The 19,133-nt window shown below is 40.3% G+C and overlaps 1 protein-coding gene across 1 annotated transcript in view; it reads left to right on the forward strand.

Annotated features, from left to right (window-relative positions):
* Positions 1 to 19,133, forward strand: part of slc5a9 (solute carrier family 5 member 9) — a 108,456-nt gene that overhangs the window by 69,360 nt on the left and 19,963 nt on the right. Inside the window, exons 7-10 of the mRNA XM_060829583.1 lie at positions 1,968 to 2,173; positions 7,240 to 7,375; positions 7,684 to 7,791; positions 12,939 to 13,089. Of these exons, the coding sequence (XP_060685566.1) occupies positions 1,968 to 2,173; positions 7,240 to 7,375; positions 7,684 to 7,791; positions 12,939 to 13,089 (601 nt within the window). The remainder of the gene's footprint in view (positions 1 to 1,967; positions 2,174 to 7,239; positions 7,376 to 7,683; positions 7,792 to 12,938; positions 13,090 to 19,133) is intronic.

Raw genomic sequence — 19,133 nt, forward strand, 5'->3', positions numbered from 1 at the left:
CTGTATAATTCTATATGAAACAAAAGACCTTTGGACGCCAATTCACTGAATTCGTTTAAGAAAGGAGTACATGTCAAGAGACTAAAGGTATTAAAGGGTACATGAAAAGAGTATGGTGTGGATCATGATCATGTTGAATGGCAGAATGAGCTCAGTAGACTGAATAGCCTACTCCTGCTCCTATTTTCTATGTTTCTAAAACCCTGTAAGCTTGCATTTTTGAAATGATTAAAGTATTAAAAGCATAATAGCCCTGAAAACTATTGATATATTCACAGAATTGTCATTCCTGTAATGCATGATACAAAATATACTGAACATAGCTCACACAAGTTGAACTTATGAGACATTTCGGCCACAAATCAGGGGGTTGACTTTTACTTGAACAGTTTTTTTTTAAGGAATTGATATTCATATTTGATTTGGACCATTAAAAGACCACCATGATGGAATAAAATAAAAATTAACAATGTTAAAGAATTGGTATTAATTCTCTAAACATTTATTTCTTTTTATAGCATTGCAAACTGTTCATATTTCATCCAACACAGTATATACTATAACAAGTTATTTCCAGTTCACATTGAAATGCTTCAAAGCACTGATCACGACCTGAATTACCAATTTGCCCCAATAGCTTGGCTACGCAATGTCACCATATGGATGCTCTCTGTCCTCATTATCCTAATCATTTACATATACATGTCCAAGTGCTGAACAACATTGATAAGATTTCCAGGAATAATTGCCACATTCATGTTGACTGATTTACATCATGACATATTGTCAACAAGGTAGAATTTGAAGACATTCCCGATGAGCAATTTCTTTTCTACACATATTCCTTCTGGTCTCAAATTCCACACTTCTTTGACCAATTTCTTATAACCACCTTCATCCATTTGCCATTTCTCATGAATCTGATATCAATACTTTTCTGGAATGTATCTTTAGGGAGAGCATTGTCCTTGAGTATCACAATTGGGTTGAATTTAGTGCCACTGCCATGCATGATGGAAACACTGTGAACTGTGACTTCTCATGGCCAATCGACTTTGCAAGAAATATTTTCTCACCAATCTTGGTAATGATCTTGTGTGCTGGCTTGGTGAAGTTCATAGGTTTTCATCCATAGTCCTAGTACAAGCCATTGATACCTGTTTTTCAATCTATTGCATGATGAAGAGCTTATGTCCGAAACGTCGATTCCCCTACTCCTCAGAGGCTGACTGATTGGCTGTACTTTTCCAACACCACACACCTTGACTACATGACAAAACAGTAGAATTTGATAATTATATCATTGGGTTAAGTGGCAGACACTGAGATTATTTAATTTTCTGATGAAGGACTTAATTTTAATGATTCTTGTGCCTTCTGCCTCTCATGTTGAATTCTGTATAGACATCCTCCTTCGCTTTTCTCAAGGTATAGAATTGAAGAGAAGCACAGATTGTAATCCGATCATTCTGAGAGTGCACATTAACTCATTCTGCTTCAGACTTTTATTCTTTCTCAAAGGCACCACGTTTGATCACGTGGTGCCCAGTAGTCTTGCCAGTTGGCTGGGACAATGCTGTTAGAAAATTGAAAGATTCCACGTTTGCCTTCAAATTGATAAACTGTAGTAATTAACCAGTAGTAATTAAGTTCCTGAAGAAGGCTCATGCCCGAAAAGTCGATTCTCCTGCTCCTTGGATGCTGCCTGACCTGCTGCGCTTTTCCAGCAACACATTTTCAGCAGTAAGTAATTAATCACAATGTGGTTTAACCAGTGCCATTATGTTATTTTGGATCAAAAGATTGTTTTACAAGATCAGCTTTTACACAAATACATACAGTATTACAGATATTAACCCTCAATCTCTTTTAATGTCATGTTAATATATTTTAATGAACAAATGTATGAACGACCTGAAAGAATCATTATAGTATGAAGCACTAAAAAGCATCTTTTATGAATTTAGGTTTTTACAAAGTTGGTTGGTACTCAGGGCTGGTGGAGAACTATTTCCAGGCAATTCCTAACGTTACTGTGCCAAACACTACATGTCACATGCCTCGAGCAGATGCTTTCCACATGTTTCGAGACCCAGTCACTGGTGATATCCCTTGGCCTGGGCTCATCTTTGGTCTTACAGTGCTTGCCACATGGTGCTGGTGCACTGATCAGGTAAACCACATCAGCCTGAAGAGAGGAAGATGTGATAGCAATTGTACATTTTAAATTAGTTGACCACCTTATCTATTCCTAGCAATTATTGTGGGAACTAATTATACGATTTTATATTATGGACTATTAAATACAATTGTCTTTCCCTTTTCTCCATTTCTAACTACCTTTTGTTTTTCCTTGTTGTAAACCCTCAGACCCAAGAGTCCATTTCTAACACATAGAAAAAGTGTTTGCATATCTGTGAGCGAATAAGGGCTTGCTTAGGTTTGAAGGGATAAGCTGTTGGTTATGAATAGGAGTGTGCAGCAACAAACCAAGATTCTGCAATGCATTGATCTTTATGTAACTATTCAACTGGACTACAGTCACAACTGACAGAGCGCTCAAATTATCCTGTTTGCCCTACTTGTTAGGCTAGATTATAACAGTTGAATGCTGAATGAATTTATAATTCATTCCTGTTATTTTAACAAGCATGTATTAGTGATTGTAAACATTTGCACGTTATTATTACCGACAGTAAATGCTCGCCTGCCGTCAGTGAAATTAACCTCTGGGCTGCTCAGGTGCAAATGCTTATTTTCTACACCTGACATTTTTCTTCTTTTGTCTTAGTTTGAAATGCTAGCCTATTTAAAGAAAATAGATTAACAATGTTAAACAGTAATTTGCCTAGAATAATGAATAATGAAAGTTTCCATCATCGTATTCCACAATGGTAGAGACCCATAATGTCACAATTTATTGTGTCTGCTTTCAGGAATGTCATAGAAATAAAGTTTTCTAACTTTTAGATTTCATAAGATATTTAACCCTATCTGCTCATTTGTTTGTGTCTCCCTGAATTGCTTTGGGGCATTTATTTTATGTTAAACATACCTGCAGCTGTTTCTGAATGGGTGCAAGGCTTGTAGAGTGCCCATTTGGTTTGCCCATTTCAATTGGTATGCAACTGCCCTTTTCAGGAATTTTGTAGTTAGAGTGGAAAATCACTCTTACTAGAGTAAGTATATTAACGTAGGAATATAGGAACAGGAGTAGCCCCTCAGCCATTCAGCCCCTCGAGCACCTTCCATTCATGTTCAGTGAGACCATGGTTGATCTCTGGCCTAACTCCATATATCTGCCTTAGGCTATATTCCTTAATACCTTTGCACATCAAAAGTTTATCTTATCTCCAATTTAAAAGTAACAATTAATCCTGTGTTCACTGCTGTTTGTGTGCACAAGGACTTCTTGACATCTCTCCTGAATGGTCTGTCCCTGACTCTCAGACTATTGGAATCAGCTGATGCTCGAAACATGAACTCTCCTGCTCCTGACCGGCTGTGCTTTTCTCGCATCACACTTATTGACTCTAGTTCAGGAATCTCCAACCAGTGGAACTAATTTACCTTTATCTACCCTGTATTTTCTTGTTAATATCTGGAAGACTTCGATCAGATCATCCCTTAATTCAAAATTCTAGCAAAACTGGTCTAATTTGTGTAATCTCTCCTTATAACTTATCCCCTGAAGTCTGGGTATCATTCTTGTAATTGAAAATGTGTTGCTGGTTAAAGCACAGCAGGTTAGGCAGCATCCAAGGAATAGGAAATTCGACGTTTCGGGCATAAGCCCTTCATCAGGATGCCCGAAACGTCGAATTTCCTATTCCTTGGATGCTGCCTAACCTGCTGTGCTTTAACCAGCAACACATTTTCAACTGTGATCTCCAGCATCTGCAGACCTCATTTTTTACCCTTACCATTCTTGTAAGCCTATGTTGTAATCCCTTCAAGGCCAATATATCCTTCTTAGGATGTAGTGCCCAGATATGCCCACAGTACTCCAAGTAAGGTCTAATCAGAATTTTGTGTATGACTTCTGCATTCTTGTACTCCAGTGCTCTAGATTTAAAGGTCAGTATTCCATTAGCTTTCTTGATAATCCTCTACACCTGTTTGTTACACTTTAACGACCTATGGACCTGAACTCACAAGCATCTTTGGACAAGTGCAATTTTTAACTTCATAACATCGAGAAAGTGCACTGATCTATCCTTTTTCAGTCCAGAATGGATAACCTCACACTTTCTTATGCACGGTGGCGCAGTGGTTAGCATTGCTGCCTCACTGCACCAGGGTCCCAGGTTCGATTCCAGCCTTGGGCGACTGTCTGTGTGGAGTTTGCACATTCTCCCCGTGTCTGCGTGGGTTTCCTCCGGGTGCTCCAGTTTCCTCCTACAATCCGAATATGTGCAGGTCAGGTGAATTGGCCATGCTAAATTGCCCGTAGTGTTAGGTGCATTAGTCAGAGGAAAATTGGTTTTGGTGGGTTACTCTTCGGAGGGTCGGTGTGGACTTGTTGGGCTGAAGGGCCTGTTTCCACACTGTAGGTAATCTAATCTACTCTAAAAAAATTGAGCTCCATCCGCCGCAGTTTTGTCCTTTCACTTAGTTTATCAATATCCCTTTGTAATTTTATGCTACCATCTACAGTGGTCTCTAATGCTGCCTAATTTTGTGTCATCAGAACATTTGCATGCCTTAACACAGATCCTTATGGTACACCACTGGTCACATTCTGTCAGTCTGAGTACCTACTCATTACCCCTACTTTCTGTCACCTGCCACTCAACCAATTTCAACCAATTTCCCTGTCATATCAGTAATTAGCCCCAGTTCCATGGGTTTCTACTTTAATTAACAGTTTATCACGTGGGACTTTATCAAATATCTCTGGAAGTCTATATCAACAACATCCATAGACATTCCCCTGTCCACTTCCTTAGTCACCTCTTCAAAATGCTCAGTGAGTTTTGTCAGGTGCAAGCAACCTATCATGAATCTATGCTGGCTTTCCCTGATTAAGTGAATATTTTCAATGTGTTCAGTTACCCTATCCTTGATTTTAGACTCCAGCAATTTCCTCGCCCAAATGTAAGGCTAACTGATCTATAATTCATAGATTTTCCTCTTTTGTCCTTCTTAAAAAGCGGTATGACTTGTGCAATTTTCTAATCCAGAAAGACAACTCCTGTATCTAAAAAACTCTGAAAATTGTAGTTAGGGTGTCTACACTGTGCTCCCCTACTTCCTTTAACAGTCTTGGATGGAAACTGTCAGGTCCTAGGGATTTATCATCCTTTAATTCTGTTATTTTCCTCATTACAGATGTTTTACTTTTTATTCAGTCCCTGTACCTGAACCATTACTAATTTTGTTGGGATTTCTGACAAGCTATCCTCCTCTTCTACTATAAATACTGAGGCAAAGTAATAAGTTGACCTGTCAGTCATTTCCATGAAGTCATTGACAATATCCCCATTTTCAGTCTTTAGTGATCCAACATTGCTCCTGACCATCTGCTTTCCCTTTCTGTCACTATAAAATATCTTGTTATTGAATTTGATGTCCTGGCAAGTTTCCTTTGCCCATCCCTTTTGAGGCTATTTGCTGGTCCTTGTGCTTTTCCCATTCAGCAGGATGTGTGCTGTTCTTGCATTTTTGTAAGCCTTTTCTTTTAGTTTTGCGATGTCCCTTATTTCCTTAGTTGTCCATGTCTATATTCTTCCGTGAAATGGAGCTTTGCCCTCTTGGGTACAAACTTGTTTTGTATTATGTTAAATACTTCTTTAAACATCCTCCCCTGTTCTTCAGTTGTTTCAGCCACTGGGCAGATTTTCACAGTTTGCTGTGGTCAGTCTCGGTCTCATCTCATCAGCCTTACCTAAATCTAAAACTCTAGTAGCTGATTCATGCTTTTTCACTTTCAACTACTGCATTGAATGTGGATCATGTTATGATCACTATTTAATAAATGTTCACACACAATTAGGCAATGAATTAAAACTGGCTCATTACTCATTCATAATTAAATCCAATATTGTTTGTCCCATTGTTGCAAAGAGCACATAATGTTTTAGTAAACTATCCTGAACATACTCCAGAAATTCACCTCCTTTTTGATAGGTTCTTATTTGCCTTGACTAATCTGTGTGAAAGTTATAATCCCCCATTAATACTACTATAGTTTTGCCATACATTTGTCTCATTTCTGCATTTGTACAATCTACCACTTCAGAACAGCTTTTACAGTTTTAGATCCTTTACTGTTCTTCAAGTCCACTCGTACGGTGTCAACCGTTGAAGTAATCTTGGTTCCAACCAGTAAGATGACTTCATCTTTTTTACCATCCTATAAACCTTTTAACCTGATATATTTATTTCCCAATTTCGACTATCCTTTAGCCATGTCTCAGTAATCCTTACAAATCTCCAATTTGAATTTGTGCCTGCAGACCATGTATTTGTATATAAAACTGTAACCTGTCCCTCAGCACCGATGCTTTAGTCATCTGTTTATTATTTCTATTCCTTTTTAATCAATACTCATTGTCTTGCCATTGCCTGCCATATCTGATGTAGGATTCCTAACTGTTTCTTTACTCACTGTTCTGTTACTTGACTTTGAAAAGTTATTAATTACCCCTGAGCCCTCAACCCTATTTACGAGTTTAAAGTCCTTGTGACCATCCTATTTAGCCTTTTCATTGGACATTGGTTCCAGATTGGTTTGGATGGAACCAATCCCAAATCCAGTTCCTACCTGTCCCAATACTGATGACAGTGCCCATGAAATGAAATCCCTCTTTCCGAAGCCATTAATTTAGCTATACTTTTACTTTCCTAATTATCTTACCTCTATGCTAATTTACATGTAGCATGGGTGACAATCCAGAGATTGTAACCCTTGAAGTCCTGTTCTTTACTTTTGTTCCTAATTCCTGATATTCCCCAATCAGGACATTTTGCCACTCTTGCCTGTTTTGTTTGTCCCAATATGGATCACAACAACTGGAATTACCTCCCTCCTACTCCAATATCCTTCCAAACCTGTTCAAGATCTCCCTTACATTGGCACCAGGCAGGCGACTCTTGGTCCTGTGTCTACCCCTAATCGTACATCCCCCAAATGATTTGCTCTTTTCTTCCCCTTTGCTTCTATTGTTAATAGACCTTAATGAGATGGTAATTTTTAAAACTGATTTTATTTATTTGCAATTGTCTCTTTATAAATAGGTAATTGTGCAGAGATCCCTTTCAGCAAGAAACCTGTCTCATGCTAAAGGAGGATCAGTTTTTGGAGGATACTTGAAGATGTTGCCAATGTTTTTTATTGTTTGGCCGGGCATGATCAGTAGAGCACTTTTTCCAGGTATGTATAAAATTGGTGATTGAAAGAACAGAAGGCTTGCTTTAAAACAATGATTAAAACAGTTTCAGAAATCAGTTCTTGTCTTTCATAGAATAGTTCATTAGATTTTTAATTGCTCTTGTGATATTCCAGAGCATTAATCTAGATTGGTGAAGTGACAAAGGAATGAATAATGATGATTTCAGTTGCTGCATTATAAAGAGAAAAAAACTAACATGAGGATCTATGTTGTTAATTGCTTTTAAAAGTTAAAAAATGCAGTTATTGACCATGTTTTTTCAATATAAATTTAATTTTACCTTTTCCAGATCAGGTAGGCTGTGTGGATCCTGATATTTGTGAATCTGTCTGTGGAGCCAGAGTAGGATGTTCAAACATAGCATACCCCAAACTGGTGATGGAACTTATGCCTGTAGGTGAGACTGTGTATGCATTATATTTTAGTTCCAGAACTTTATACATATGAATGTCAAAAGTTTTGTTTTTTTTTGTTTCCTTCTCTACTGCCTCGTGTTTCCACAGGCAAGATTATTGATACCGTCAATTATTGTTATCATTTCATAATTAATATATTTTGTGTCATCTTTCTAAAAGTTGCTTTCTTCCACCAGGTTGTGCATCACCACAGCAAGATATCAATTTTCCAGCAGAAATCAGGCAGACAGACCATGCAGTCCAGTCTGACTTTATAGCTCACTGTTTATTTTGATTATTTACTCGTGGGATGTGGGCATCCCTGGCTGGTCAGCATTTATTGACCATCTCTAGTTGCCCTTGAGGTGATTGTGAGCTGCCTTCTTGAACTGTGGCAGGCCATGTACTATAGGTTGACCCACAATGCCTTTAGGGAGGAAATTCCAGGATTTTGACCCAGTGACGCTGAAGGAATGGCAATATAGTCCCAAGTCAGGATAGTGAGTGGTTTGGAGGGGAACTTGTAATCGGCAGAGGATGACTTATCTTCCCCTTTTCTCCAAGATATGGAGGTGCTTGTGTTGAACTTCAGTGAACAAAGTTAAAAATCACACAACACCAGATTATAATCCAACTGGTTTATTTGGAAGCACCTGCTTTCAGAGCACTGCTCCTCTGAAAGCTAGTACTTCCAAATAAACTTGTTGAACTATAACCTGGTGTTGTGTGATTCTTAATTTTCTCCAAGAGACGCTCTTTTCAGACTTTTTCCACGAATTAGAACTTACAAAATCATTGCATTCCAAATGGAAAGATCTCTGCTTTAGGAAATTTCAGTGGGTCCAGTTAATTTTCTGAAAATTTCAAAATTAAGGACATCGGCCTTAATTTCCAGGAATCAAACACTTAAATCAGAGATTCATTAGGGTGAATCTTAACTAACCCTGCCTTGTTGACATGCTCTGGACCAAGTAATAAATAGAGCTGGGCAATTTCCATCGCCATTCCACACCCTACAGCTTTTGTTTGGGTGTCTGATATGCCAGATTAATTGGATGGGGCCCTTGGACATTTCTTTGAATGGATAGTGCTGCTTCAAACTTAAAAACAACTCAACACCCAGGGTTTAGCATTGATCAAACATTTACTTGATCAGCCATATGCAGAGGAACCTCGATGATCCGAATATCAATTATCAGAATATCGGATTATTCGAAGGAGATCTCGAGGTCCCGATAGACACATTATATCAAAGACATATTTCCAACACTGATCGCGTCTTTTGTTTACAGTGATTAAACAGGCATCATCTCCAAATGTCTGACTGCACACCCTCTCTCTCTCGCCACACTTTCCCTGGAGTTCAACACAGGGGTGTACCCTAAACCTCCTTCCCCAGATAATCTCTCCAACATTGTCATGTACAGGGCAAAGATGGAACCTGTCAGAAAGTTGCAGTGAAACATTGTAGTGAAACGTTGTGTGTGTGTGTGTGTGTGTGTGTGTGTGTGTGTGTGCGCACGCACAATTTGGAGATTCACCCCCCACCCCCAAAGGCAGCAGCAGTCTTGATGTCCAGTCCGGCTGCCCCGGACAGGGGGTGCGGGGAGTGTGGCGGAATTGGATGGGGTTGGTGGGGGCAGACAGGGGCGGTGTTGGATGGGCGGATGGGAGGGGGGGTGATGGAGGTGTTGGATGGGGTTGGGGGCACGGGCAGGGAACAATGTTAGTTGGGCGGACAGGGGCAGTGTTGGACAGGATTTGGAGGACAGACACGGGGCGGTGTTGGACAGGGGTGAGGGGGCAGTGTTGGATGGAGGAGTGGGGGGTTCATGCACAGTGTACTACTGCCTCAAGTACATATAGCTCCCAGCAGACTTAAAAACTCTGAGCTCCAGAGGAAAAGCATATGATTGATTAACTGAATATTCGATTATCCGAGCGAATATTCTGTAAATGCTGTTACTACTGGAGTGATCCAGAGGCTAGAAACTCTGTGGCAAGTAACTTAGTTCTTGATTTCCTAAAGCTGGTCCGCCATCTACAAGGCACAAGTCAGATGTGTGATGGAAAATTGTCCATTTGCTCAGATGAACACAACTCTAATTCTCGAGGTTTGATACAATCTAGGACAAAGCAATTGGCATCCCATTCACCATATGAAACATTCTCTATGACTGGTGACAGAGATAGCATTATGGACTATATGTGAGAATCACTGCAGTATTTCGCCAAGCTCAGGAAAGCAGCAAGTGATAGACAGAGCTATGTGATTCCACAAACAACAGATCACATCTAAGCTCTGCAAACCTGCCACATCTAGTCATGAATGGTAGTGGACCACTAAACAACTTGCTGGAGCAGGAAACTTCATAAATGTCCCCATCGTCAATGATGGGGGAGTGCAGCACATCAGTGGAAAAGACAAGGTTGAAGCATTTATAACAATCTTCAGCCAGAAGTGGCGATCGGGTGATCCATCTCAGCCTCCTTCAGACATCCTCAACATAAAAGATGCAGTTTTCTTCCAATTCAATTCACTCCATGTATTAGCAAATGAACAATTGAAAGCAATGGATATTGCAAAGGCCCCTGCCAGAACCAAATAGTACAAAAGACATGTATTCCTGAACTTGCTGCACCCCTAAGCAAGCTGTTCTAGTGCAGCTACAAACCAGCATTTACCCAATAATGTGGACGTATCTGTAGGAGTTCCTCAGCGTAGATCATTTCTTACCAACCTGTACAGAGATTTTATTACACACCTTTGGCTTGGGTATGACCTGAAACTGGACCTCCTGATCTAGAGATAGGGACACTACCACTGCACTACAGAAGTTTCAGAGATTTTCTCAGGGTAGTGACCCAAGCCTAACCATTTTCATCTCAACGACATTCATTCCACCCTCAGGTCAGTATGAGGATGTTTGCTGATATTTACACAATGTTCAACACCATCCACAATTCCTCATATACTGAAGCAGTCCATGTTCAAATGCAGCAGAACCTGATCAAAATCCAGGCTCGGGCTGATAAGCTGCAAGTAACATTCATGCCACAAACGTGCCAGGTGAAGACCATCTCCAGTAAGAGATAATCTAAACATCGGCCTTTAACATTCAATGGCATTACCATCAGTGAATCCCCAATATTGACATTGTGAGTGTTACCATTAAATCAGAAGCCATTTAAATGTTGTGACTATAATAGCAGGTCAGAGGTTAGGAATCCTGCAGTGAATAACTCATGTCCTGACGCCCTAAAGCCTATCCACCATCTACAAGGCAAATGTCAGGAGTATAGTAGTGCAGCTCCCACAATACCTTAGATGTTTGACAGCATCCAGGACAAAGCATCCTGCTTAATTAGATCCACATCCACAAATATTCACTCCCTCCAGCAGTGCACTCAGTAGCCCAATAGTGATAACTATTTACAAGATGCACTGCTGAAATTTCAGAATTCAGAAAAGCCCCATATCACCTTCCAAACCCATAACAAACATAGTCCAGAGGAATAAGAGCTACAGATACATGGGAACCATAAAACCTCCAATTTAACTCCAAGCTAATTACCATCCTGACTTGGAAATGTGCCACAATTTCTTCAGTGTCCCTGGGTCAAAATCCTGGAACTCCCCCCTGAACAGTGTTCTAAGTCTACCTACACCAAATGGACTGCAATGCTTAAAGAAGGCAGCTCACCATCATCATCCCAAGGGCAGCTGGGGATGGACGATAAATGCTGGAATGAATAAAAGCATCCCTGGAATGAATAAAAGCAATGATCCTTATACACAGCATCTTCTATGGCCTCTATCATTAAGAAGAACTGCAAACAGATAGAAGTGCTATCATATGTAAATTACCATATAAAATGTACACCATTCTGACCTGAAACAATATAAGTGTTTCATCTCTGTTGCTGTGACAAAATGCTGGAACTTGCTCCCTATAAACCTTGGAACAGTGTGAACCATAGGGAGCCTACGGTTTTAATTATGAATCAAAACAAAACTTAGCCATTCAGCACTTCCTTTGAAAATCCAAACCCCGCTTATTCATAAAGTTGTCATTCAAATACTCATTGATAATCCCATTAAGGAAACCTTAACCTTATCTATTATAAACATATTTGCTTTGAAACAGTTTTTAAAAGAAACATCAGGTTTTACTAGGTAATAAGGATGTCAGTTACACAAAGTGGCACTCCCCTTTGTAGCTGATTAGACAAATCTCAGCTGGACTGAGTTCATTAGTAATTCTTGGAGCTCAGCCAAACATTCATAATGATGCCATTTGGTAACTGCTTCAACATTGACAGATTGAGCAATTGGCCATAAATCTGTGTTTTTCCACTGATCCAATGGTCCAATTATACATACTCAAGTTGAACATTGAACTAATTCCAACAAGGTTTTGTTGACACAGTTACAAAGGATGCTGCATTCCCAAGGGCAATTAAGGATAGGCAGTAAATGCTGACCTAGTCAGTGAGACCCACATCTCCTGAATGCATAAGAAAAATAATAGTTGAGTGTGCGTGGAAGGAACTTGGACTTTACATGGAGATATGGCTGAGCATGCAGCATGTATGGGGCAGACCATGAAGGCAAAGATAACCTTACCAACCAGGTTGATGGCTTAGTAGAGTGAGGTGAGCTTTCTAAACTTCTTGCTTTGCCATCCACTCACTTCTGTTGCTACCTTAGGCCTAACTCTGGTGAGGATGGACCCATCTCCAGCCCATTCACTCCTCCCCATCATGAAAATAGGGTGCGTGGGCTTTTCTAGGTGCAATCAGGTCATAGGAATAGGAAAATTGCTGACTCCCAACACCATCCCCATGAGAAATATCCAGTCTCTATGTTCTGGGCTGGTGGAATACTCATTTTTGGGGTCATTGGTAATAACCGCAGATGCCTGCAAAAAATGATCATCTCTTAATTATAACAGTAATTGTAGGATTTAATCCCTTGCATTTCTTGGTAAGTGGTGACTAAGATTGTGACTGCCATCAATTTGCATTATAGGGATTCATGGGTTTCTGGATGTTGGCTACTGTTTCCCATCCCCCACACATGCCTGCACTAAAAAAAAGTCTATCTTAAATATGACTGCTTTTATTTTCTGTGTTTATTTTGAACTAGGCCTGAGGGGACTGATGATAGCAGTATTGCTGGCTGCTTTAATGAGTTCACTCACCTCAATCTTTAACAGCAGCAGTACACTCTTCACCATGGATATCTGGCAGAGATTCCGGTCAAACGCCACTGAACTAGAGCTGATGATTGTTGGCAGGTAAATTCAGACTTCAAAAATGATTCGAAAGTTGAATTTACAGTGAAATATTAATAAGAATAAGAATTATCAACTTACCATACTACCGAACGGTGATGTGCTTTCTGTTTGGGTAGACCTTGATTCAGAAAGCCATGCTTCTGCTGAAACCAAAAAAGAGCTTTATTATATTCAAAAAAAGCTTATGTGGAAGGGTCCTAGGGTGTGATTGATACTTATAAACATACTCTTAACTTATTACCCAGGAGTATAATTGATCACACTTTGTAGAAACCATTAGATTTTCATTTCCAGTGGAGGATGCCAAGTTGTCTTGCTACAAGAGGAGCGTTGGGTTCTATTTGATTCTCATTTATTTTGAAACATCTGCTGAGAAAGGTTTACTCTGACAAACCTTTGTTGGTATAAGCCCCTCTTTCCTAAGTCAGGTGTGCCAGCACTTTTCCCACTTGCATCACTATGAGATGTAAAGACTCAGCTAACCCTTGGGCTGGAAGGTACTTTAGAAGCGTCCCAGTACAACTGTACCTAGCATTAATAGTCCTGCATGAAATTGATTTTGCCAGGCTGATCAAGGACCAATGTTACTTGTTTGGATGTGGTAGGGAATGTGAAGAGCTCACATGGAAATGCTTCTGTTAACCCTCTGTGGCAACGTCCAGCTGAGCAGTGAGAGAGTGAGGTGGTTGAGCTCTACTTACTGTCCTGTTTCGAAAATTCACTGGTGGGATGTAGACATCACTGACTGGGCCAATATTTACAGCATATCTAGTGTAAAGACAACAAGGTGACTGTGGAACCTGGCTGCTGCTCACCTGTCTAGAGTGGAGGAAAATTTGGCCTGATACTGCATGCAATTGGCTAGCACCTAAGTAGTGCTAATTGGTTAAGGGCAGTGAAAGCAGGCAGGGCCTGGAACAAGCTCCTGACCTTTCCTTATTCCTAAATTGCATTGGACCCAAATTTTATGCTTTAAAACCCAATTTAAATCTGTGAATGAGGCTTGCTGGCTACCTTTTTCAAAGCTCCTTCAAGGTTGAGGCAGGTATGAGAAAGATGTGGAGTAAAAAGGTCATTTTAATTGTTCTGATTTTCACCTCACTGCATCACTTTCTAAAATTTGAACAGAGTAATAACAGAATGAAGATCAGCCCATTGGTTATATCAGAATTATTCAATTGAAGTGACTGATTAATTACCACGTATGGGCAGGATGCAAACTTGGTTATAGAATGAATATTATATAGAGCTAGTTATGTGAGTGCCTACAATAGGGAGAAAGGCAGAAAGAAATTAGTTTCATTTATTGAGGGTCTACCAGCTAACACCCCAAAGGAGAATGTATTTTACCTGGTTAACATGTGGAGCATCTGATATTTTCTCTTCAAACTTATTTTATATTTTATGAATATTTTCTGCATTAAACTATATTTGTAAATGACTGTTATTCTCTTTTATATACATGTAGTTCATGCAAGTTGCTTCTGTTAATGTAGGATACTCTGACTGCACTCAGTCTGAGCTTTATATCTAAGAGAGGTGTGTTAAGGGCATGAATGGACACATGGAATTGTGATGTTACTATCACCACAGAAATGTGGATGAGGAAGGGGCAGGGCTAACAACTCAACATTGCGGGGTTTAAAATCTTCAGGGGTGGAAAAGAGGAATTGGTATTGCATTATAAATTGAAGAGTTAATTACTGCAATAAGGAGGGACAGTACCTTAGAATGGTCTTCAAATGAGGCTTTATGCATTGAGTTTAGGAATAAAAAGGGAGCAGTCATATTGCTGGGAATGTATTATAAACCCTGTAATAGTCAGTGGACAATAGAGGAGCAGATATATAAAGACAATTCACTGAGGTGTGTTTAAAACAAAAGGTAATTGTATGAGAGGGTTTCAACTTCTCCACTGGGATAGCATAGTGGAAAGGGTTTAGAGGGGGCACATTTCTTGAAACGTATTCAGGAGAGCTTTTTATATCAACATGTAGAACGTCCAACAAGGGGTGTGTAGTGCTGGACCTAATTCTGGGAAATGAAGCCAGACAAATATTTGAGGTGGCAGTGGGAGAACATTTTAGTGCTATTTCTAGAAAAGGAAAAATATTGGCCTGCAAAATTGAGTTTTGGATTGAAAGAAGGCAGTTTTTATTAAAACAAGGCGGATCAGGCCAAAGTAGACAGGCAATGCTGTCCAGGTTTCTTAAACTGGACTAGTCCCTTTTGCCTGCATTTGGTCCATATCCCTCTAAACCCTTCCTATCCATGTATCTGCCCAAGTGTCTTTTAATTGTTGTAATTGTACCCGCCTCCCACTTCCACTGGCAGTTTGTTCCATGTACACACCTCACTTTGTGATAAAGTTGTCCCTCAGGTTCCTTTCAAATCTTGCCCCACTCACCTTAAACCTAAGCTCTCCAGTTTTAGACTTCCCCTACCCTGGGAAAAGGACCTTGGCTATTCACCTTATCTATGCTCCTCATGATTTTATAAACTTTTATAAGCTCACCCCTCAGCCTTCTACACTCCAGGGAAATAAAGTCTCAGGCTATCCAGCCTCTCCTTATAACGCAAATCATCTAGTCTCGGTAACATCCTTGTAAACCATTTTTGCACCTTATCCAGTTTATTAAAACCTTCCTATAGCAGAATGACCAGACTTGTACACAGTGCTCCAAATGTGGCCCTACCATTTGGTATTGATATAACATGATGTTGTAATTCCTGTAATTGATGCTCAAAGAACTATGTACCTAAACCACGAGGTCTCTTTGTTCGATAACATTCCCCAGAGCCCTGCCATTAACTGTGTAAGCCCTGCCCTGGTGTAATTACCAAAATGCAACATCTTGCAATTATCTGAATTAAACTCCACCTGCCACCTCTGGGCCCACTGGCACAGTTGTTCAAGATTCTATTGTATTCTTAAACAACAATCTTTACTATCCACTATGCCACCAATGTTGTCATCCATAAATGTATTAACCATGCCTCCTGTGTTCTCATTCAAACAACAGTGGACCGAGCACTGACCACTGGGCACAAGCCTCCAGTCTGAACAACAACCCTCTACCAGTACCCTCTGTCACTTACCATCAAGCCAATATTCTATCCAATTGGCTAGCTTTTGCTGGAACCCATGTGATCTAACCTTACTAACCAGTCTACCTTGCAGAACCTTGTTGAAGACCTTGCTAAAGTCCATGTGGATAATATCTGCCACTCTATCTTCATCTATCTTCTTGGTCACTGCTTCAAAACACAATCAAATTTATGAGACATGATTTACCATGTGCAAAGCCATACTGATTATCCTAAGTCAGTCCTTGCCTTTCCAGATGTATATCGATCCTGTATCTCAGAATCAACTTACCCACTCCACCACCGACGTCAGGCTCACCAGTCTGTAGTTCTCTGGCTTTTCCTTGGAGCCTTTCTTAGATAATAGCACAACATTAGCCACCCTCCATTCTTCTGGAACCTCACCCGGGGCTGTCAATGATACAAATATCTCTGCCAAGGGCCATGCAATTTCTTCCTTGGCTTCCCACAATTGTCCTGGGATACACTTGATGAGGTCCCAGGAGTTTATCTACCTTTTATGTGTTTTAAGACCTCCAGCACCTCTTCCTCTGTAATGTAGACTCCTTTTAAGGTGTCAATATTTATTTCCCTGAGTTCCATACCTTTCTTCACAGTAAATACTGATGTGAAATATTCATTCAGTACCTCACTCAACTCCTGTAGTTACACACATAGACAGCCTTTTTGATCTTTAAAGGACCCTATTCTGTCCCTAGTTACTCTTTTGCCCTTAATATACTTAGAATCTCTTTGGATTCTCTTTTACCCCATCTGCCAAAGCTACCTCATGTCCCCTTTTGGCTAAATCTGCAGCAGACCAGTGGGTGGGTGTTTAAAAAGGAACTGGGGAGAGTACAGGCCCAATAATGTTGAGTTACATATCGGAGTAACAAACCCCAGCAGGAAAAGAGAGGTTTCTAACAGTTTCAAAATAAGCAAATCAGTGGAAGCCCTTATGGAGTGCAGAAAGTGCAAGGGAAGAACTTAAAAGAGCAATTAGGAGAGCAAAGAGAGGCCATGAAGGAACACCGGAGGATAAGCTTAAGGAGAATTCCAAGGTATTGTATTAGTATAAGAAGGAAAAGTATAGGGCTCACTGGGGACTAAAGAGGGCAACCTCAGCGTGGATCCAGAAGACATCAGTAGGGTGCTAAACAAGTACTTCACATCTGTCGTCAGATGGGAGAAGGAGAGTGTAGGTAGAGAATTCAGGAAGACAGACTGTGAGTTTCTTTAGCAGTTTGACATAAGGAGTGAGCAGATATTGGAAGTTTTGGCTTAAACATGGACAGATCCCCAGGTTCGGACACATTGCATCCTATGCTGCTGTGTGGGGCAATGGCAGAAATTACATGGGCTCTGAAGTTTTTAATTCCTCTCTGACCACAGGGCAATGCCAGAGGATGGGGGGACAGCTACTGTGGTTCCACTTTCAAGGAGGGTGATAGGTATAAGCAATGGAAAGACAGACCAGTGAGTCTCATGTCATTGGTCAGAAAATTATTGAAGAAAATTCTGAAGGAGCAAATGAACTTCCACTTGGAGAGGCAAGGTTTGATCAGGGATCATCAGCATAGCTGTGTCACAAAGAGGTCAAGCCTAGCACATTTGTTTGAATTTTCCAAGGAAGTGAGCAGATATTTGAGGGTTATGCAGTTGATGAGGTTTATATCGGCTTCAGCAAAATCTTTGACAAGGTTCTATATGGAAGACTGATAAAGAAGTGAAAAGCATATGGGATCCAGGGTAATAAAGCAAGTTGTATTCAAACTTTGGCTTCTTGGTAGGAGACAGATTGTGGTGTTAGAAGGCTGTTTGTGAGACTGAGGTCAGTGTCCAGTAATGTAGCACAGGGATTAATTTGGGTCCCTTATCGTTCATGATAGTTATAAATAATACAAAAGAAAATGTGGCAGACATGATAAGTACATTTGTGGATGACATGAAGATTGACCAGGAAGTTGACAGTGAGGAAAAAGGTCTTAAGTTAAAGGAGGCTATAATGGATTAATCAGATGGGAAGATCAGTGATAGATGGAATTTAACCCTGATGAGTGTGAGGTGATGCACTTAGGAAGAAATAGTAAGACAAGGGTGTACTTAATGAATAGCAGGCCAACAGGAAGCTCAGTGAAATAGAGGGACCCTGGGAAGTTTGTCCACGGATCCCTGAAGACAGCAGGACAGGTTAAGAATGCATATGGGAAACTTGCCTTTAACAGTTGTGGTATAGAGTATAAGAGCAGGAAGGTTAGATTGGAGCTGTACAAAACTTTGGTTAGGCCACAGTTGCAATGCCGTGTGCAGAAAGGATGTGATTGCAATAAAGTGGGTGCAGAGGATATTCACCAAGATGTTGCCTGGGTTGGAGCAAGGTAGCTATGAAGAGAGGCTGGATAAGCTCGGGCTGTTCCTTTAGAGCAGAGAAGACTGACAGGGGATCTGATACAGTGTGGGAAAGTGTGGTAGGAAGAATAGAGACATAGATTATTTTCTAAATGGGAAATTTGCTTTGGAAATCTGAAGCACAAATGGTCTCAAGAGCCTTAATTCAGGATTCTCTTAAGTTTAACATACAGGTTAAGTTGGCAGTCGGGAAGGCACATGCAATGTTCACATTCATTTCAAGAGATTTCGAAAACAATATCAGAGATGTACTGCTGAGGCTGTATAAGGCTCTCATCAGACCACATTTGGAATATTGTGACCAGTTTTGGATCCCAAATCTAAGGAACGATGAGCTGACGTTGGAACAGGTCCAGAGGAGGTTGACAAGAATGATCCCACGGATGAATGCGATGATTTGGAGGTGCCGATGAAGGGCTTGTCATATGTGGAGTGCTTGAGGACTCTGGTTCTGTACTTGACAAAGTTTCAACGGATGAGGGGGTATCTTATTGAAACTTACAGAATACTGACAGGCCTGGATAGAGTGGACATGGAGAAGCTGATTC

This window comes from Hemiscyllium ocellatum, chromosome 9 (genome assembly GCF_020745735.1).
Source record: "Hemiscyllium ocellatum isolate sHemOce1 chromosome 9, sHemOce1.pat.X.cur, whole genome shotgun sequence".
Classification (NCBI taxonomy): Eukaryota; Metazoa; Chordata; class Chondrichthyes; order Orectolobiformes; family Hemiscylliidae; genus Hemiscyllium; species Hemiscyllium ocellatum.